The sequence below is a fragment of the Myodes glareolus genome, chromosome 16 (assembly GCF_982192425.1).
Source record: "Myodes glareolus chromosome 16, mMyoGla1.1, whole genome shotgun sequence".
NCBI classification, from domain to species: domain Eukaryota; kingdom Metazoa; phylum Chordata; class Mammalia; order Rodentia; family Cricetidae; genus Myodes; species Myodes glareolus.
The window spans coordinates 68794283-68812647 of NC_142041.1; the positions used below are offsets into that span (position 1 = coordinate 68794283).

The 18365-nt window shown below is 49.3% G+C and overlaps 1 protein-coding gene and 1 long non-coding RNA gene across 3 annotated transcripts in view; one reads left to right on the plus strand and one right to left on the minus strand.

Annotated features, from left to right (window-relative positions):
- Znf704 (zinc finger protein 704) overlaps positions 1–10105 on the minus strand; it is a 189363-nt gene extending 179258 nt beyond the window's left edge. The window contains exon 1 of the mRNA XM_085677385.2: positions 9638–10105. Within this exon, the coding sequence (XP_085533511.2) occupies positions 9638–10090 (453 nt within the window). The 5' untranslated portion in view covers positions 10091–10105. The remainder of the gene's footprint in view (positions 1–9637) is intronic.
- A 522-nt stretch (positions 10106–10627) lies between these two features.
- Positions 10628–18365, plus strand: part of LOC125391122 (uncharacterized) — a 43616-nt gene continuing 35878 nt past the window's right edge. The window contains exons 1-4 of one of the 2 annotated variants that reach the window (XR_015735157.1): positions 10628–10794; positions 13642–13981; positions 14294–14362; positions 15195–15311. This is a non-coding gene — a long non-coding RNA (uncharacterized LOC125391122). The remainder of the gene's footprint in view (positions 10795–13641; positions 13982–14293; positions 14363–15194; positions 15312–18365) is intronic. The other variant, XR_015735158.1, reaches the window with a different exon arrangement.

The window sequence follows — 18365 nt, forward strand, 5'->3', positions numbered from 1 at the left end:
GGCACTGCTGCAGGGTCGTCGGCTTGGACTCTACCGTCTGCTACCGTGGCATCTTACTAAAGAGAAGACACTGGAGATCCCATCAACAGATAATTACCCTGACTGCAAGATTTGGCAAATAAAATTTTAGGATATACAGTCTTTTAAAAGAAAGAGAAAGAAGGAAGGGAGGGAGTGCAGGAGGCAGGCAGACAGATTGGATTAAATTTAAAACGCTGTCTGTCACACTTGATATTCACTCATTTTGACTGGCTACTCAGTGTGTCCTAAAATAGAGACAGTACTATCCTCACATCTTCCACTATGAAAGGGACATAGGGGAAGCGAGGATGTTCCTGAGAATCCCCTGGGAAAGCACAGAACCAAGCCCAAAAGGTACTTTCTACTTCTTCACCTTCATGGACCTGAGGGGTCCTACAACCCAAACTACCTCCAATCCAAATGTACAATTCTGTGATGTCTAGACTCTCCAAAACTCTAGAGAAGAGGCTGCGGACAGGGCTCAGTCAGGCAGTAAGAAGCTTGCCACACAGCTGTTCGGATCTGCAGAATCTCCATAAAAAGCCAGGCATGGCAGTGCACACCACAATGCTGAGGAGGCAAAGACGCTGATCCTGAGGGTGCACGGGTCAGCCAGTCTAGCTGAATCAATGGGCTCCACATTCAGTAAGAGACCTTGTTTCAAAAAACAAAGTGGTGAGACAGGAGACATGACCCAGCACTGGCTGCTCTTCCAGAGAGCCTGAATTTGGTTCCCGGCACCCACATGGCACCTCACAGTGCTGCCATTCCAGCCACGGGGGACCTAAGTCTCTCATATATGATATGTGGACATACATACACACACACTCCAAAAACCCACAATAAATAAGTTTTTAATTAATTAATTTAATGGTGAATAATATACCTAAAACTGACCACTGGCCTTCACATGCAGATGAATATATGTGCATGCGTGCATGCAAAGACACACACACACACACACAAAACCTCAACAATCAAATCTGTCTTTCCCACAAATTCTAACACAGGATTTTCCAAAACAGTATCTTCAGTGAAATGGATTTAATCATTCTAATTCTACTCCCCTATATTTCAGAGTTATATATTCTGTTCCTTCTTACTCACTAAAGAGCAACAACTGCAGGTACTTGCTAGATTCAGTCTCGGAATTACCTCCTGGCCAGACCATATAATTTTCTTTATATAAGTTGTTTGGTTGCATTGTTTTAAGGTATACATCAAAATTGCATGCCAAGTTGTGACCCAGTAAGTTGGCCTGGAAGAACTAATCATGATCGTATGAGATGCGAAGGGAACAGAGGACTTCACACCTCCCTACAGAGCATCTGGCAGGTTGTGGGCTCCCTGGACGCAGAGGCAGCCCAGGCACTGCTAGTTCCCTGTGTACACCAAGTATCCCACTGAAGAGTGAGGACAGCCACGAATCATCCTGGTTTGGAAACAGGTATCTGACCAAGCCACAAGGTTGGTCATGAGAGTTTGCAAGTATTGTGGAATGCTTCCAAAATCAGTCAGAAGCTGTGTATTCGCCTTAAGATGAAACTGTACGGGGCAGCTGAAGGTCTGACTTAGGCAAATATCAGAGTCACTGGGACAAAGACTGTTTCACACAGATCGCAAATTCTGATGCTGTGGGTGCAGCAGGGCAGAACAGCAGGCTTTGGCCCCTCATGACCGCAAGAGCCCGGAGCGCATGCTCATCTAACTGGGATGGGGCTAAATGAATCCAGTCCCAGGGATTTAAAGTTCAGCCATGTGCAAGGGCTGTTGCTTGCTTTGGCTCCTTCTCATTAAGAGGTAAGGGGTTTCAGGTCCCCTTTTGTTAATCTTGTGGTATGGGCAGTCCTACACAACCATGGCCAAGTGTTAACAGAAGAGACCCGAGTTCACGGCTCGCTAGGCAAGCTTACCAGGTACACGCTGCACAAGGGGTCACAGCCAGTGGCTCAGGGTGACTTTCTGTTTGTAACCATTCTCTTAAGTATGCATATCCTTTGAAAGCCTCACAGGGAGGGGGAAAGGGACAGGCCCAGGCAGGATTCATACCAGTGGCAAGTCAGGCATCCCACCCCACCCCCACAGTAACACAATAGAATGAGCTTTTCAAAGTTAGAAGCTGAATACTTCAGAAAACCGCGATGTCCCTATCCACAACTCCAACAGACTGGTGTGAGGGTCATTCAAGGAACAATCACAGAAGATTGTGGTGACTACGGGTGGGCAGAGAGAGGCCCGGTATCAAAAGTCAGAGTTGGACAGGTATTTGTGTTCTCCACAGACAAGGCAGGGAATTAGATTACTAGTTAATCTCCGTGTCCCTTCAAACTCCAGCAGTCTACAGGTCTCTAGAGGACAACTGTGTGTAGTATCTTTAGCACACACCTTCTCCGGGGGCCAACACAGACAGACAATCTGTAAAACATGCACTTGTTAGCAAACTGGAAGGCAGTGTGGGACACGGGGTCCCTGCCAAAGGTGCCTTGAGTCATCTGATGGTCAAGAGATAAGCTGGAAAATGTGTTAGCCACCCTGGAGAGCTGGCATACAGCCAGACTATGTCTAATTAACACTAGGGGCACTGAGAACAGTCTTGCTAATATACATTACTTCATTTAAAAGCATTTTCTCCACAGTTTTTCAATACAGGAAATCTTGATGAACTTTCACGTTCCTCGTAATTTATTATATCACTGAATTATCAAACTCTCTAGATTGCTGAGTTCTGCTTGGTTAAACTTCTACATAGCACTGGAAAGCACTGTCCTGGGTCTTGTTATCCAAGCTCCCCACTGTTCTATCTTTGCCAAAAATGGAGATATCATTAAAGCCTTCCTCTGTTTGACACTGGCCTTTTACTGGGTTGTTAGTAAAACCTTAGTTGAAGTATCGTTCATGTCACTCTGTCATTTGCAGAGGCCCTCGCAGGAGACTGTCAGGATTCCTCGGGAGTAGGGTGGGTATGCAAACACCCATATGGAAACAGGAATCACTGTAATACCAAGTTTTTCTTCTTGTTTCAGCTAATGACTAAATGTGGGGAGGGACGCTACAGCAATAAAGTGGTGCATCCCAGATACTTTGTAGCGTCAGTTTTTCTGCTTTCTCAGCAGTCAGAGAAAACTGGGCAGTAGTTCCGAGCTGCACACTAGAGGGTTTCAAACTGGAACAGCCAAGTGAACGGAAAGCTCCCTATATCCACACTTTCCAGCAATGCACGCAGCAACCTGGGACATCCACTGAGCTGCATCTACCTATATCCTGATTTCGGCTTCCAACAACGCACTGGTCTCCCTTCCTCTGGCAACTCCTCAGTAATTCTCCTTTTGTGTTTAGTTTCTGTTTAAAAATGTCCTGGTTTGTGTCTGGGAACTCAAGGCAGAGGGCCAGTCCAGCCTGAACCAGTTAAAAACTGCAAGGCCAACTATGCAACTTTGAGGGGAAATCCCTATTTCCCCAACTTTCTGCCTGGGTGTGCAGGTGACTAAGAGCACACACATGTGGAAAGAACACACACACCAAAGAAAGACTCACATACCTCTAGCTTGTCAATCAAAACAGAGGATCACTTGCGCTGCTCCCTATAGCAACCAACTCCTCCTGGACCCCATAAAGGGAAGCCCCAAACAATAACTGCTACTCTTAGCCATTCTAGCTGAAGTAGTGCACTGATTCCTTGTAGTGCATTCTGTATAGTCTCTCTGAGTAAAACACAATGGGATTGTGAGAAAGTTCAGTGGATCAAAGCATTTGGGCAGAAGTCCGAGGGCCTCAGTTTGATACAAGAGGGAGGTTTCTAAAAAGGTGGATGTGGTGGGAAGCATCTATAGGTATCACATGCTTACTGTAAGACAAAAGGCAAGAGGCAGAAACAAGAGAATCTCCCAGGAGCTAACAGGTCAGCTAGTTCAGAGTACACAGTGTAACAGACAAGAACCTCACCTCAACAAAGCGGAGAGACCCAACTCCCCAGAGTTGTCCTGACTTCCACATGTGCACGTAGTAATATGTGCACCCACCCACCCACACACCCCACCATACAGAAATTTTTAAATAAATGAAATAAAACTTCTTGCTAACTTACTATGTATGTGCATTTAAAATTATTTGAATATGGTGGTAAGAACCTAGAAACACAAGACCCAAACAGACCATGGAGAACAAGGTGTGATTAAAAGCCCAGGCTACGATGGCAAACTCAAGCCTCTATTTGCAACCATTTATCTTGAAGTGGGATATTGCCTAAGCTGGTATCCTCAGCTGGAGAACGGAGGCCTCACTAATTCGAGTTTTACAATCTCAGGAAGTCCTCCTTCAGATGAAATATTTAGGATAATTCCTGCCTCAAAAGGATGCAGAAAACACTCTTAGCATTCTTTTGAAACCTCATTGTCATGGCTTTATTGATTTAACCTCTATTTCCTCAACTGTTTTACTGCTCCGCCCCCAGTCTCCTGCCCTTATTATTCTGTATCCCGTGGTCCCTCAGAGCCCAGGCAGCACCAGCAAGAACCAGTCTGTCCCTCTCCTTTCCACAGCCAGGACTCCTGCAGAAACTCCACCCTGCTTAACCCAGCTTTGCCTTTTCCACAGGGCAGCTCGGCAGAAGACTGCCCAGGACTCCAGTCTGTGCATCTTAGTGGTTTGTCCCTTCTGTAAAAGTAACAGTCTCACCTGACCTGCCTCTCACTCATGCTGGCTAGCCATGGTGCCCAGTGAAGGGGAAAGCAATTGCACTGGCCACGTGAGTCACTCTGTCTGTGTTCGCTGGGATTGCTTTTATGATTATCATTCTGTGCAGGAGGCCAGAGCATGGAGCTGGGGGAACCACACGCCCAGGCAAGCTTCTTGCTCTATAAACACGGAACCACAAACCCCAGATGGGCTCCCTACGGGGTCCGGCAACTTTCCTGCTCTCCCAGACGTCGTTTCCAGCTCTTAGCACAACCTCAGGTCACTCTCACCGCTCCAATCTCTGCACGGGAGGACTGAGGCTCTCGGCATGCGCTGGTCACCTGACCATCATCGTCTATATAAAGACTGGACCTCCGCTAGGGTCCTCCACCTGCTCCACCTGCTCCAGTTCTTCCACCTGGGTTCCAGGTCCATCCTCTACAGCTTCCCAGGGGCTTTCCCTCTGCAGTGACCCCACCCCCCCACCTGCTCTGCTCCTGTTCCTTTCTTACTTCCCAGCGATGATGCCCAGGGATGCTCACATCTCCACGGACTTGGATAATCTCTGCCTTTTAGACTAGGCACAACCTGTTAACTTGTTTCCAACCAAGACAATGTGGCAAAGAGAGGAGTTCACCTCTGCCCATGGACGATAACCTACTGGTGGCCCCAAGATTCTCCTTGCTTGTTTGATAAAACAAGAGGCCGTCCTGAGGAGGCCTACGTGACAAACACTGTAGGAAGGAGACAATGGAGGAACGAGCTCCAGGAAAGACGAAGCACTCAGGTGCAGTCAGCAAGAAGCTGGGGCCCTCCGTCTTTCTCGTTCAGGGAAAAGAATTCCACCCCTTCACTCTGCACCTCGCAGGGAATTCTTTCTTGGCCAAACTCCGAATGAGAAATCAGCCCATCTAATCTAATCCGTGGCAACAGGTAAAATTCAGGCTGAAACTGGAGTCCTAGCTCATGGAAGACTTGGCTGGATCCAAGGAGGGTTAAAAGTATAGTAATCTGGAACAAAGTTTCAAAGCACTAGAAAACCACCAGGTGTGGCGTCTCATTCTCCTCACTAGTCCTGAGCTCACTTCACCTCACCTGTAAGAAACAAAATAGACCTTTCTTACTCCCGAGAGTTCTACACACACCCTAACAGCCTCCCCTTGCCGTCACACACACCCTAACAGCCTCCCCTTGCCGTCAAGGCTCAGTTCACCTGACCACAACACAAACTTCTATCAGGAATAACGGGTGGGGGCTGAGAAATGGCTCAGTGGTTAAGAGCACTGGCAGCTCTTTCAGAGGTCCTCGTTTCAATCCACGTACCCACATGAGGGCTCCCAACCGTCTAACCCCAGTTCAGGGAGATGACATCCTCTTCTGGGCTCGAAGGCCCTGCACACACACGGTGACCACACATATACATGCAGGCAAAGCATCCAGACACATAAGAATGAACCTTTAAAAAAAACAGCACCAAGTTTCCTTTTACCCAGCACAAAGGAATGTCTCTTTGTATGTATTCCACACCTTACTACTTGTCCCTCGGTTTTTGAAGCGATTTCTTCTCTTGGTTTCTGAACATTACATTTTCTACACATCTGATGCTGCTTCGACCACCTCCACCAGCTCATCCTAGAATCCACTGAAGTGGTGTTGCATCCAGAGCCCGGCCCAAGGTACCGCTCTATGAGACTGCAGTATGGCCTCTGACATCAACGGACTGCTGATTTTCAAATTCCCTTTCTAGCCCAGGCCTCCCCGTCAGATCCTCATCCTAAGCGCACCAGCCTGCCTGCAACCTCCCCCTCCAAGACTCCCATCACCTCACTCCTCATCCGTCCTAACAGAGCCCTCTGGCCTGCAGTTCCCCCAGTCTCAGCAAAGGGCTCAGAGCCATCCTTTGCCTTCCCTTTCTTTGCTTCCTTCACCCAGGCCATCAAACACTCTGGCAGGATGAGCTTCACAATGGACGCTGAATTGGTCCACTGTCTTGAGCCCACTCCTGCCGGCCCCTAATGCCAAGCAGCGCTCCAAGGGCTGCATGAGCGACAGTACCTCACTGCTCTCCCAGCACCCCCTGCGGGTCTCCACCCCCCCCCCCCCCACCTGGCAAGCTCTTCCTGATGAACCTCCCAGAGACACCACACTCTATCCTCAAAGAGCCTCCTTTCTCTACACCGGCCCAGGCCTGCCTTGGACGCGGACCTCCATCCTGCCAAGTCCCAGCTTCTCACCTGAGAGTTACAACCACTATTTCCTGACCTTGGATCTTGGGAGGATCCTGCACAACGTGTCTCTGCTTAAAGATCATACACCCCCTCCCAAGAAGGGTGTCGCTCCCCCCACCAGAAGTCTCCTCTTTTCTTTCTAGAATCTAAATGAAATTAGCACCATTTCCCTCCCAGTTACCCCAGGTCTGCCAGGCAAGCCTTGTCTTTTTATTTTCCCACCCCCACTCCCTTGGTTTGGTTTCCTCAGTCGTGATCCAAGCACCACAGCAGGATCAGCTCAGGAACTCAGTGCATTTGATTTACATCTGTGAGGAGGATGCACCGGGCAGAAGAACCAGCTGTTTCAAACTGCTTGCCTGCCATCCCCACCGCTGGCTGCCCTCCCGCACTCCGGTACTCACTGCAGTACACAGCCATAGTAAATTTCCACCCACCGGCTCCAGAGCAATTTCTGACACAGCTCCTAAGTCAGACAAACGTGGTTCCTAAGCATGAAGGAGGAAACATTAAGTCTTAGAGGTATTTTCCTGCAAGTCGTAAGACTAGTTGAGAGGTCCAGAGGGTGGGGACAAGCATGCAGGCCGTGCAAGCATGACAACCTGGGTTTGAGCTCTGGAAAGCAGAAAGGTGGATGGGAAGGAAGGACTCGGATTTCCCCACGCATACCACTGCAAGCATACACTCTACATACACAATTATAATTGTAATATGTTTAAAGTGCAGGTCATAAATATCTGTGCACTGATAACCTGCTAGACTTGCTAAAGATGGGAAAGGAGGGGAGACTAAGAAACCAGTTACTGAATCAAGCCCCATCTCTTTGCTTTAACCAGCTCTGGCATGGTCACCGGCTCCCCTCAGGAGGCTGAAGTTTGGCTTGGTGAAAGCTGAGTAGCCACAGCACAAATCCTAGGTGTCATGATCACACATTGGCTAGCTGCCATGCTATGATAAAGTCATACCCTGCTGTGTTCCACAGTAGCACCTGGCACAAAGGGGGTGCTCGGTAAATATTTGTCAAACAAATGAGCACATGGATACACAGAAATGCAAATGAATTTGTTATGATCCATTAAAAAAAACTCTCTTCAGATGCAGTATCAGGATAGCGCTAAATTGAAGAAGATAAATTATACCGCAGCATATTCAACATGTAACTTCTCAGAAGTTGTGAGCAATGTGCTATAAAACTTGTGAGCAAAGCAATGTGTTAGAAATTTGAAAGAATTTGAATTCATTTGGAGATGTGAAAAATTTTTTCTGCTAATGCTAACGATCACACCCTATTCTGGGTTTAAAGAACAGGCTTCTTTCCTACATGGGGCCTGCTTGAATCACAGAGCATAACTTATTAATTTTTCTATCTCAATTTGTGTAATCACTGTTCAAACCCCCTGACACATTCATTGAGTGTGTCTGAGCAAAACCGCTAAGGAGTCTGTCTTATTTGGTGTCACTGATGCTATGGAACTTAATTGAAACCCAGCTATATCCTGTTGCCACACAAAGCAGGCTTTTCAGCAGGCCGAGTAATGAGTGTGGGCACTCGGGATTCCAGCAAGCAGCTGTCAAAAACTATCACCCAAATGGCCATTTGCTCAAATCTTCTCACACAGGGAGCCAGGCAGTTGTACTTCAGGGTGGTCTAGAAAAGAAACACTTTCCACGTCTATTGCGGGGCTGCCCTAACTGCTGTTGAACTTTTCATTGTAAATATAATTTCAAGCTTCCAGCCACTTTTGAGAGCGGATACAAGGAGATTTTAAAAACAATAATCTCTATCAACTTGTTTATTATGCATTTTCTTCTGAAAACTCCCAAGAATTTTGAGCTATTCTGCTATCTGGAGAGAAACAACTCTCCCTCGTTTGCCACTTGCTGCCCTCAAAACTTCTTAGCAACATACACGGTGCATGAACCTCAACGCAGTTTGCTTTGTCCAATAGCGTGCATGGAACCTCAGCCAGTCAGTTGTGTAATAATAAACCCTTTATCTCCTGAAGATACAAAAACGGAAAGATCGCTCGGTGCTTTAGCGCGGATGGGGACTTGGCGAGCATTCGCCGAAACTGGCAATCACTGTGAACGTCACCCCACCACCCCACCACCCCCACCTTTCTCGCTTTCCTCTCCCCTCAGCTGTAACCTTAAGGGCGGGGAGGGGGCCGACACAAAAAGCTTAGGACGTCCAGTTTAAGGAAGGCGAGGAAAAGCGCGGGGAGGGAGGGGGACACTAGCAACAACCACGCGGGAACCAAGGTCCTGGTCATTGCTGCACAGGCTGACGATTCCTTCACAAGTGCTTGTGATGGAAACGGATCAACAACTGCTCTCAGGTGGAGAAAGCTGGAGCAGGCTGCTTGCTAGTTTCCAGAAGCTTAAACAAGGGAAACACTCCTGCGTCCCCAAAGCAGAAAATGTCAACGCCGGACAGATTAGGCGCGATCCTCTCCTACCTCGTCCCGCTCCCAAGTTCCCCACCCTGCCCGGGAGAAGCGTTCTTCTCCCACAGGCACGCGGGACCACGAACCCGCCCGGCCTCTGAGCAGTGCCAGGCCGCCAGGGCTCCGCCGAGCCGCAGTTCCGCGCGCTGCCCACGGCCGCCTGACACACCCCTCCCGGCCCGCGCCGCGCCGCTCGGCCTCCTCCTTCCCTCGCTACCTCCCCGGCGCCCGGCTGCCCCGAGAGCCCGCGGCGCCCCCGGCACGCACCTTCGCCGATCCCCGGGCCGGGCCCTTGGAAAGCGCACGGCCGGGTCCGAGGGGCACGAAGCGCTCCTCGGCGTCCTCGTCGTCCTCGTCGCCGTCCACCACCTCGACGACCACCTCTTCGTCCTCTTCCTCCTCGTCGTCGTCCTCCTCCGCGCCCCCTCGGGGCTTCTCGGCCAGCCGCCCGCGAGCCCTGCGCCTCCGGCCCGCGCCCTCCTCGTCCTCGTCCTCCTCGCCCAACAGCAGCAGGACCGGCGACGAGGCGGCGGCGGCGCGCGAGGGACAGGTCCCGCGCGGCGGCGGGAGCGGCGGCCTCCAGCTTCCCGGTGCGGCGGCTGCGGGGCTGGGGCCGGGGGGCGGGAGCCCCAGCGCGGCGGCCTCGGGGGCGGGAGCGGGCGCAGCGCCCCCGCGGCGGCTGCCCAGGCTGGGGCGCTTGGCCAGGCGCCTCGCTTGCATGCCTGCGCCGGGCTGCGGCCCGGGGCGCCGGGCTCCTCGCGCCTGCGGCGGCGGCGGCGGCGGCAGCGGCAACGGCGGCTGCTCGGGCCCGGGGAACGCGCGGCTGCGGCGCTACGGGGCCGCCTCCGGGGCTGGCCGCGGCCGCTGGCTGGAGGACGCGCGGGCGCCGCCTTCGCTGGCCCGGCCCGCGGGGACGCCGGCGGCTACGGCGGGGCGGCGCGCCGGCCGCGGGCGGGGGTGGGTGTGAGCGAACGCGCCGTTGCCGCCGCCGCTGCCTCCGCCTGCAGCGCCCGGGAGCCGCGGGCCGCGCTGCGCTCCATGCGGCCGGCGGCCCGACCGGCGCGCGCCTCTCCGGGCCCTGCGCCCGCCCGCGCGCTCGGGGCCTACCGAGGCGTCCTGGGCGCGAGCTGTTTGTGTGGTGTCTTCACCGCCGCCCGCCCCCTGCTCCAGTCCTCGTAGCCTTCCCGGCCCGCCGTTCAGTCAAAACCCGGACTGGATTTATTTCCCGACCCACGCTCTCTGAAAATCTGCCCGCTTCCTAGCAGTTGGCCGGGACACGGAGGCCGCCGTTGCCCCTGGGGCCCACGACTCCCTCTGGTGGGGAGAGCGTAGGCTCAGCCAGGAAGAAGGTGTTGGGTTAAGAGATTGGCTGAGAGTGGTTCTCTGATCGATGGCGACCGCACGGGAGCTTCAGTGGAGTCCAGGTGTGCCAACCCGAGGTTTGGGGTCAGTTCCCAACGTGAGTCCCCCGTCACTGAAATTCCTGCAACATTTTCGTGGCCCTCTCTGCCAGGCTTCTCTGAGCGCCCGGGCTGTAGGCCTTGCCTTGTAGCTCCTTCAACGTTTTTTGGTTGGTTGGCTGGCTGGTTGGTTGGTTGGATGGTTGGTTGGTTTTTCCACCTGAGGACGTTACCTGTTGATGTCGGCCGAATTCTAAAAGCTTTCAGCTCTCTTGGTTTGGTCTCCTGACATTGTCCGAGTCTTAAGGGAGCAACAAACCAGGGAGTCAATATCGCTATTCCAAAATTTTTCTGTGATGTAAGGCCTAACATAAGGACAGTTTGCCACGTAATGAATGACTACCACTTCCTGAGGACTTCCCCGTGTTGTTTGGCCTTAGACTGTAGTAAACCAGGCATTCAGCATCCAAATCACACCCCTAAATTGCACTGTTTTGGCTAGGGCTGGGAGGGCCGTATTCATCAGTTGTTGAGTAAAGGTGCCGCATAATCCAACCTTTCTTATTGGGGGGTTGAACAACACCGTCTTGCTAGACACGTGATGGGGACTCATTAATGCTTGCTTAGGATGCCTTCCCATCGCTGAATAGGGATGAGGACAGGGATTCTAAAATGAACTGGGTTTTCCAGGAAATTGATTACCTTCCAGAAAATGCCTATTTTAAGTAATCACACCCAAAGAGTGATGTGGTTTCTCTTCACATCTTTGAGGCATAGGACAAGTCCTGTCTATTGTTCTTTTTGAAATGCCTTTCCTACCAGCACTTCCGTTCGGTCCCAAAGTTCTGATAATAGAAGTGCAAGTCCCTGTGCTATAGAAAAAAGAGGTATACAACCACACACTTGGATGACCCCACTCAGACACTACCCCAGGATTTACCTCCCTCGAGCCTCATTCAGAACACACCATTTCTAGCGAACTTTTCATGTGTAAATATCCTGCTCAGGAATTTAGAAAGAGCAAACAGTTGGAACATTGTAATTTGTGGGTGTGTCTAGAATCAAGTCTTAGAGTGCCTAATCCCTCCCAGGAGGGAGTAAACTGTGGGTAGCCAAGGTGCCCTCCTCCACAGTCTAGAAGGGAGCTTGGTTGGGTTGATTTGGAGAGAGGCAGCCAAGTGTATAGGTCTCTGCCAGGGGTGGGCAGGTGGCTGGCTCAAGGACAGTGGCTGGGGTGCAGAAGAGAACGTGTTGTAGAATGTGAGGATTAACATGACAGCTGTCAGTCATCAGAATAGCTGTGACATGAGATCAGGCTGTTGACTGTCCTCAGAAGAAGGGGATAGAAAGGATGAGATTCGGGCATTCCCTCTGCATCTCCTTCCATTTGCATGGAATTTTGCCCTCACTGCCCTTGGCTCTGTCCCAGTAGAGATGCTGGATTACAGAGTGTGGAAGGTTAGGTAAATCATCATTTGTGTTGGGGTAAGACCTTTCTGATGGTCAGCTGCTTTCGGGTCACCCACGCTCCTGTAAGTAACCCCTTACTCATGCTTAGTCAGTAAGCCCAATAAAGTCACTGGTCCCCAAGGTGGGCTTTGGCAGGGTTGTTCATCACTGGACCTCTATGTCATGTGAGAAAACTTTTCCTGGGGAGACAAAACACACCAGTCATCTACTCACCCCAGGTAGGGAACCCAGGCCAGACCAAAGTACGAGTACCTCCAAAGTCCCGCTCAGTGAACCAATGAGCTTAATTGGGGTTACTTACAGGAATTTGGGTGAGGGGTTCCTTATAGGAGCAGGGGTGACAGCTGCCTCATGAGCTGCCACCCCTGAGAAGAGCTTCTGAGGGAAGGCAGCCAATTTTCTTTAGTGGTGCAGCTCCTGGGAGGTCAGCAACACATACATTGGAGTTGATTACATTTTAAATGATAAAAGGTCACAAAGTTTTTTGTCCGGGGTTGGGGGGGGGAGAGGGGGATTAGGAGGTGGGTAGATCTGAGAGGAGCTCAGGGGGAGGAGTTGGGGCGAATATGATCAATTGTGTGAAATTCTCAATGAACTCTAAATTTAGTAGGCTAATGAGTTAATAGGTGCAGTCAATTTTAAACTGATGTATGCGATCAGTTTAGAAGACTGTTGTCATCAGCTATGAACTCGACCATTGCCCCTCCCTACCCCTGACGTCACCACGGAGTTCATGGCGCCAACCCCCTTCAGGTTGGGGCATTTTCTTGCTGAATTTTTCATTTGTAAATAATCCAGTTAGGAATTCAGAAGTCTTAACAAAGGCTCATTATTCTAAACATGATCTTAGAAAAAACAGGATAACTTGAGACAGCCGAAGGACAACTCTCTGAAGTCCGTTCTCATCATCTGCCCTGGTGGAGCAGAGTTTGTTTTCTGCCACTCCGTATTCCAGTCTAGCTGGCTACAAAGACCAGAAGTGACACTTCTGTCTCTGCCCTGCCACACCTACCCGAAGAGTACTGGGATCTGTGGATTCCTGGGATGGAACTTGAGGCTCAGGCCTGCTCCGCCAGCACTTTTACCCAATGAGCTGTCTGTTCCTTCCCCTCAGGGTTATAGGAATCAGACTCAGATCCTCCTGCTTGCAAGACAAGCCCTTTGCCTCCCAGCCCCAGGCCTGGCTGTAAGCACTGGTAAGCACAGTGAGCAAGGGAGCCCTTGCTGCAGAGGGAAGTAGAGAACAAACAAGAAAAAGTGAACCAACTTCAGAGGTATAGTAGGCACTAGAGAAAAGGCCAAAGTGGGAATAGAGTGGTAGTGGTTTAACATAAAGAGATGTGGGCCCCAGCATGGTGGTGCATACCTGGAGTCCCAAAGGATTCTATTTCTATGTTGCAGAAAGGCTAACACAGTCGGAACATCACAAGTTCAAGGCCAGCCTACTGGACTACAGGGGTGGTCCTGACTACACCTATTCAAGCATGAACAAAGCAAAACAAGAAGTGTGCATATGTTTACATCAAAACAGACTTAAGAAACCACGGAACACAGTGTGAAACTAAAATTGGAACACGCAGTGAGCCAGGTTTCCTTCCTCTGAAAGTGTTTCCTTCTGCTTCTGTTCTGTTGTGCCTTTGGTGCTGATCCACAGGGACGAGGTCGGCTTAGAGCAAGTGCTACTCCTGCTCTGTAACCGCTGACAACTTGCCATCTCTTGTCTGGGTTCCCGTGATCCACAGTGAGTCTTACACCTTTGACATTTGGGTCCCAAAGATGCGTTTAAAAAATGATTGAAGAGAGCAAGGCTCATTTTTGACATTTTGTTCGATATTTTTGAGATTCAGAAAAATAGAAACCATGGCCCCCAAACTGTAACCCATGCAGAAACACAGTGGACTCACCCACCACTGACTGCTTTGGTGTCGTTATCAACCTTAAGTAATTAAATCTTTTGATCGTGGTAGCGCCTTCCAAAAACTATTTTTAATCAAAAAGTAACATGTTGCCCTTTATAAAGGTTATGAAAGTAAGATTAGGTTCATCTTTCCAGACTTCTGGGAACCTCAGGAATGATCTCAGTTGATGACTGTCACCACTCCGTATGAAGACTCGATGAAGGGTAAAAGCGTGGCTCGTCTCACAGCTTTCTACGACAGCCTGACTCAAACTCACAGTTTCACATGACAGTTTCTTCTGTGAGCAATTAACTCAAACCCTTTAACCACACTGTGTTCCTATAGTTCTGAATAATGCCTCCCAAAGACCTGATGGGAGGGGCATATTGTTTTCCAACCCTCCACACAATTGCTGTGTGTGCATGCGTGTGCACATGTGTGTGTGTGTCTGCATCTTGATTGTTACCTCATCTGTTGAGTCCTCCCATACTGGCATTTATGCAATAGATGAGCAATAGAAAGAACACCTGACTAGGATTTTAGAAGCATAGCTGGAATGCTGTGTGTGACAATAATTTAGGCCTTCTTCTCTGAGGAGTTCACAACTTATGGTGATTGAGCAGTGCTCCCCACTTTCATAGTAGACGCCTGTGTTCAGATGGAGCAGTTGCCCGCTCTTAGCCCTCGCTAATAGGCCCCAATATATACCCACAAATGTACAATGAAGCTTGCTTGAGATTGTGTGTCCTGTAAGACAAATCCCGCTGGTTACCTCCGTTTCTAGGAGCATGCCTTTCCGTTCGATGGCTCTCCCTGTTTGTTGGGAACACAGACTTCATGAAGTTATGATTTGGTTGCTCTGACATTTCACTGCTGTGCTCATTCTCTGTTGAGGTGCCTGATGGCTTTGCTCAGAGTTATTGGTACATTGTTGCGTTTGTCCTAGCTGCTTTTCCTGCAAAGAGCAGCCTGCCTAGTCCGAGGCAGACAAATCTTCCCTACCAGGACGTTTTCACAGTCCTGAAGCTCTTCTGTTACTCTTCCTCTTCCCATCAGTGTTTTCATACGGGACCTTTCTGGTGCAGTGAGCCCTACTCATGGCAGAGCCAAGCCAGAAGGTAGACCATTTTGGGGAAACTCAGGCGCGGACGGTGCTGAGCCGGAGAGCGGAAGGTAAGCCATTTCGGGGGAACTCAGGCGCACATGGGGCTGAGCTGGGGAAGCGTTTGAAGTGGAAGTTTAGCTGGAGAGTGGCCAACTCTATTTCTGTCCCACGTAGCTGTCTATTGCTGTGATAAACACCATAACCACAAGCAGCTTGGAAAGGAAAGGATTTCTTTCACCTAAAGTTTTACCATCATGAAGGGATTTAGCGCAGAAACTCAAGGCAGGACCCTGGAGGCAGTGACCGAAGCAGGGAGTAGGGAGAAACACTGCTCCCTGGTCTGCTCCTTGCACCTTGCTCAACCTGCTTCTCCTCAACGTAGGACTAGGGTCTACCCAGGGACGGCACCATCCACATTGGGCTGGGCCCTGCAACATCAAACGTTTATCAAGAAAACATCCCACAGACTTCCTACAGACCATCTGCTGGAGGCCTTGTCTTCCCTCATCCCTGAGAACTCTATCTCATATTGACAAAATAACTGAGACCCTGTCTTTGTCTCTGAACATCCTATATGACACTTGTTTCCTTGTCTGCTATAGCAGGCTTTCTTGGACTGCCAGCCCCCAAATCATGACATGGAGACTTGTTATTAACTATGAAACTCGGCCTTGTTAGGCTTGTTTCTAGCTAGTTTTTTTATTTTTGAACAATCTCTTTCTAATAATCCATGTGCTGCCCCAGACTTGCTTATCTCAACAATATACTGTGCGTCCTGCTTTCCTGCTTCCTCAGTGGCTGTTCTTTGTGCCCATCAGCTCTTCTGTCCCTACTCTGCCTAGCTATTGGCTGTCAGCTTTTTATTAGACCAATCAGGTAACTTAGACAGGCAAGGTAAAGCAACAGACATCTTTACATAATTAAACATGCAGTATAAACAAAGGCAACACAGCTTTACATAGTTAAACAAATGCAACACATCTTTACTTAGTTAAGCAAACATTCTATTCTACAACAGTCTGCTCTACTGGAGTAGGGTCCACAGGTCCCTGGGGCCACACACTCAGCCTTGTGATAAGGGGAAGGAGAGAATGAGACATTTGTAGCAGCTACAGCTGTCCCACCTCAGTGCTCTGAGTGGACTCCATCTTTGTCACTGTGGAATGCAGTGACCCTTACCAAACCAAATAAAGAGGAAAGTAGTGGTTACTGGGCGAAAGAAGAGCAGATAAAGCTACTATGTATTATGAACATCACAGCACTATGTAAATGTGAAACAATCCTTTAGGACAAAAGCACTAGTGATGTCCCTTCCAGAGCCAACAAGACGGCTGTTTCGCTGTGTTGTTTCTCATTTCTATTCACTTTCTTTTTCTCCACCTAATTCTGCATATAGTTTCCACCTAACTTTATAATGGTAGTGTTTCTCTCACACAGGCTGTGTAATGTCAATGAATTCCCGAGACAGCATGACAAAGTCATGTAAATAGACAGAAAAGGTGCATGTCTGTGTTCATAAACTCTGAAAAATGACCACTTCAAACTCAATGACCAGGCAGAGCAAAAGGCTGCTAAGCTTGAAAACAAAAAGCCTCCAAGCGTTTAAATGACGCCATTAAAAAGTTTTAAAATAAGGGCCTGGGGAGATGGCTCTGCAGTCAAGAGCATTGACTGCTCTTCCAGAGGACCATGGTTTGATTCTCAGTACCCACAGGGTGACTCACAGCTGGCTGTAATTTCAGTTCCAGGGATTCAGTTCCCACCTCTGGTGTGCACACCTCCCAGACACCCATGTGATCCACAGACATACATGTAGGCAAAACAGCAATACACATAAATTAAAAAGTGATATTCAGTCACGTATGTCTATAGTTCCAGCTATTCAGGAGGCTGAAGCAGGAGGATTGCTTCAGACCTTCAAGGAAGGCCTAGGTAACATGGGGGTTTGCTTACCTCTACCACCACTATAATTGAGTCTCATGTAATCCAGATTCTCAAACTCAGTGAATAGAAGATTACTTTGAACGCCTGATCTTCTTACTTCTACCTCTCTTGAGTGCTGGAATTATAAACAAGTACCAGAATATCCACCTTTCTAAGACCTCATCCCTTTAAAGAAAAAGTAGCAGGAATAGTTCAATCTGTAAAGCATTTGACTTGCAAGTATGAAGGTCTTGGTTTAATCCCCAGAACCCATGTAAAAGTGCCAGCTGAGCTTTGTGTTTATAATCCTAGTGTTGGGAAGCAGAGACAGGAAGACCCCTGGCAGATCTTGACCAGCTTATCTGGTCAATGGTGAACTCTGGGCCAATGAGATCCTGTCTCAAAGGAGGTATACATTGTTCGTGAAGATGATGCCTGAGATTGTCCTCTACCTTCTGTGCATACATGCACACAAGTCTAACAAGCAAGAGAAAGGTTTAAGTGAAAGATAATCAGACAGTGTTTTCAACATTAAGCCTAGCATCAATAGGTCGTCTAAATAGATACACTCTTGGCCTACCAGACTGAACATATAGTTCAAGGTTTTGATAGGATGCAGTGTTACCAAGGACATGGGGAAACACACTTGTGTAGGTCTACTGCTTGAACATATTCATCTATGTGTCTTTGACTTCAGCATCACAGTTCCAAGATGCACTTGTCCTTAGAAGTCAGAAATTCCTCTGCTAGCTCTACATCATAGAGAGGTTGTATGAACATAAAGAATAGTGTTGCAGCATTGCCTTTCACAGCAAAATAGTAAAAAATTTAAGTATTAACCAAAGGGGAGGTATGATGTATAAATCGTTGGCAGTGTGTAAACTATGTTGCCATTGAAGAGGAAAGTGTGGTCTCTGTGCCGAGAGGAAGTGGACTCGTGTTAGTGACAAGGACGAGCTGAGAAGTGCTCTTCACAGTGCCGCTTCACCGGCTTCAAGCCCAACCCTCTGACGTGTGTCAGCAGAGTGGGCTTCTAAGAGGTGAACTGAATGTAGGTTACCCACCTTCAGGTGTGAATTGGCTTCAGGGAGGAGGTGTGGCTTCCTAAACATAATGTGTTCAAATGCTGCAGTCACTTTAACAGTGAAGGACAGAGGAGCACGGGCTGCTCCTCCAGAGGACTGGCCTCCACTTCAGCA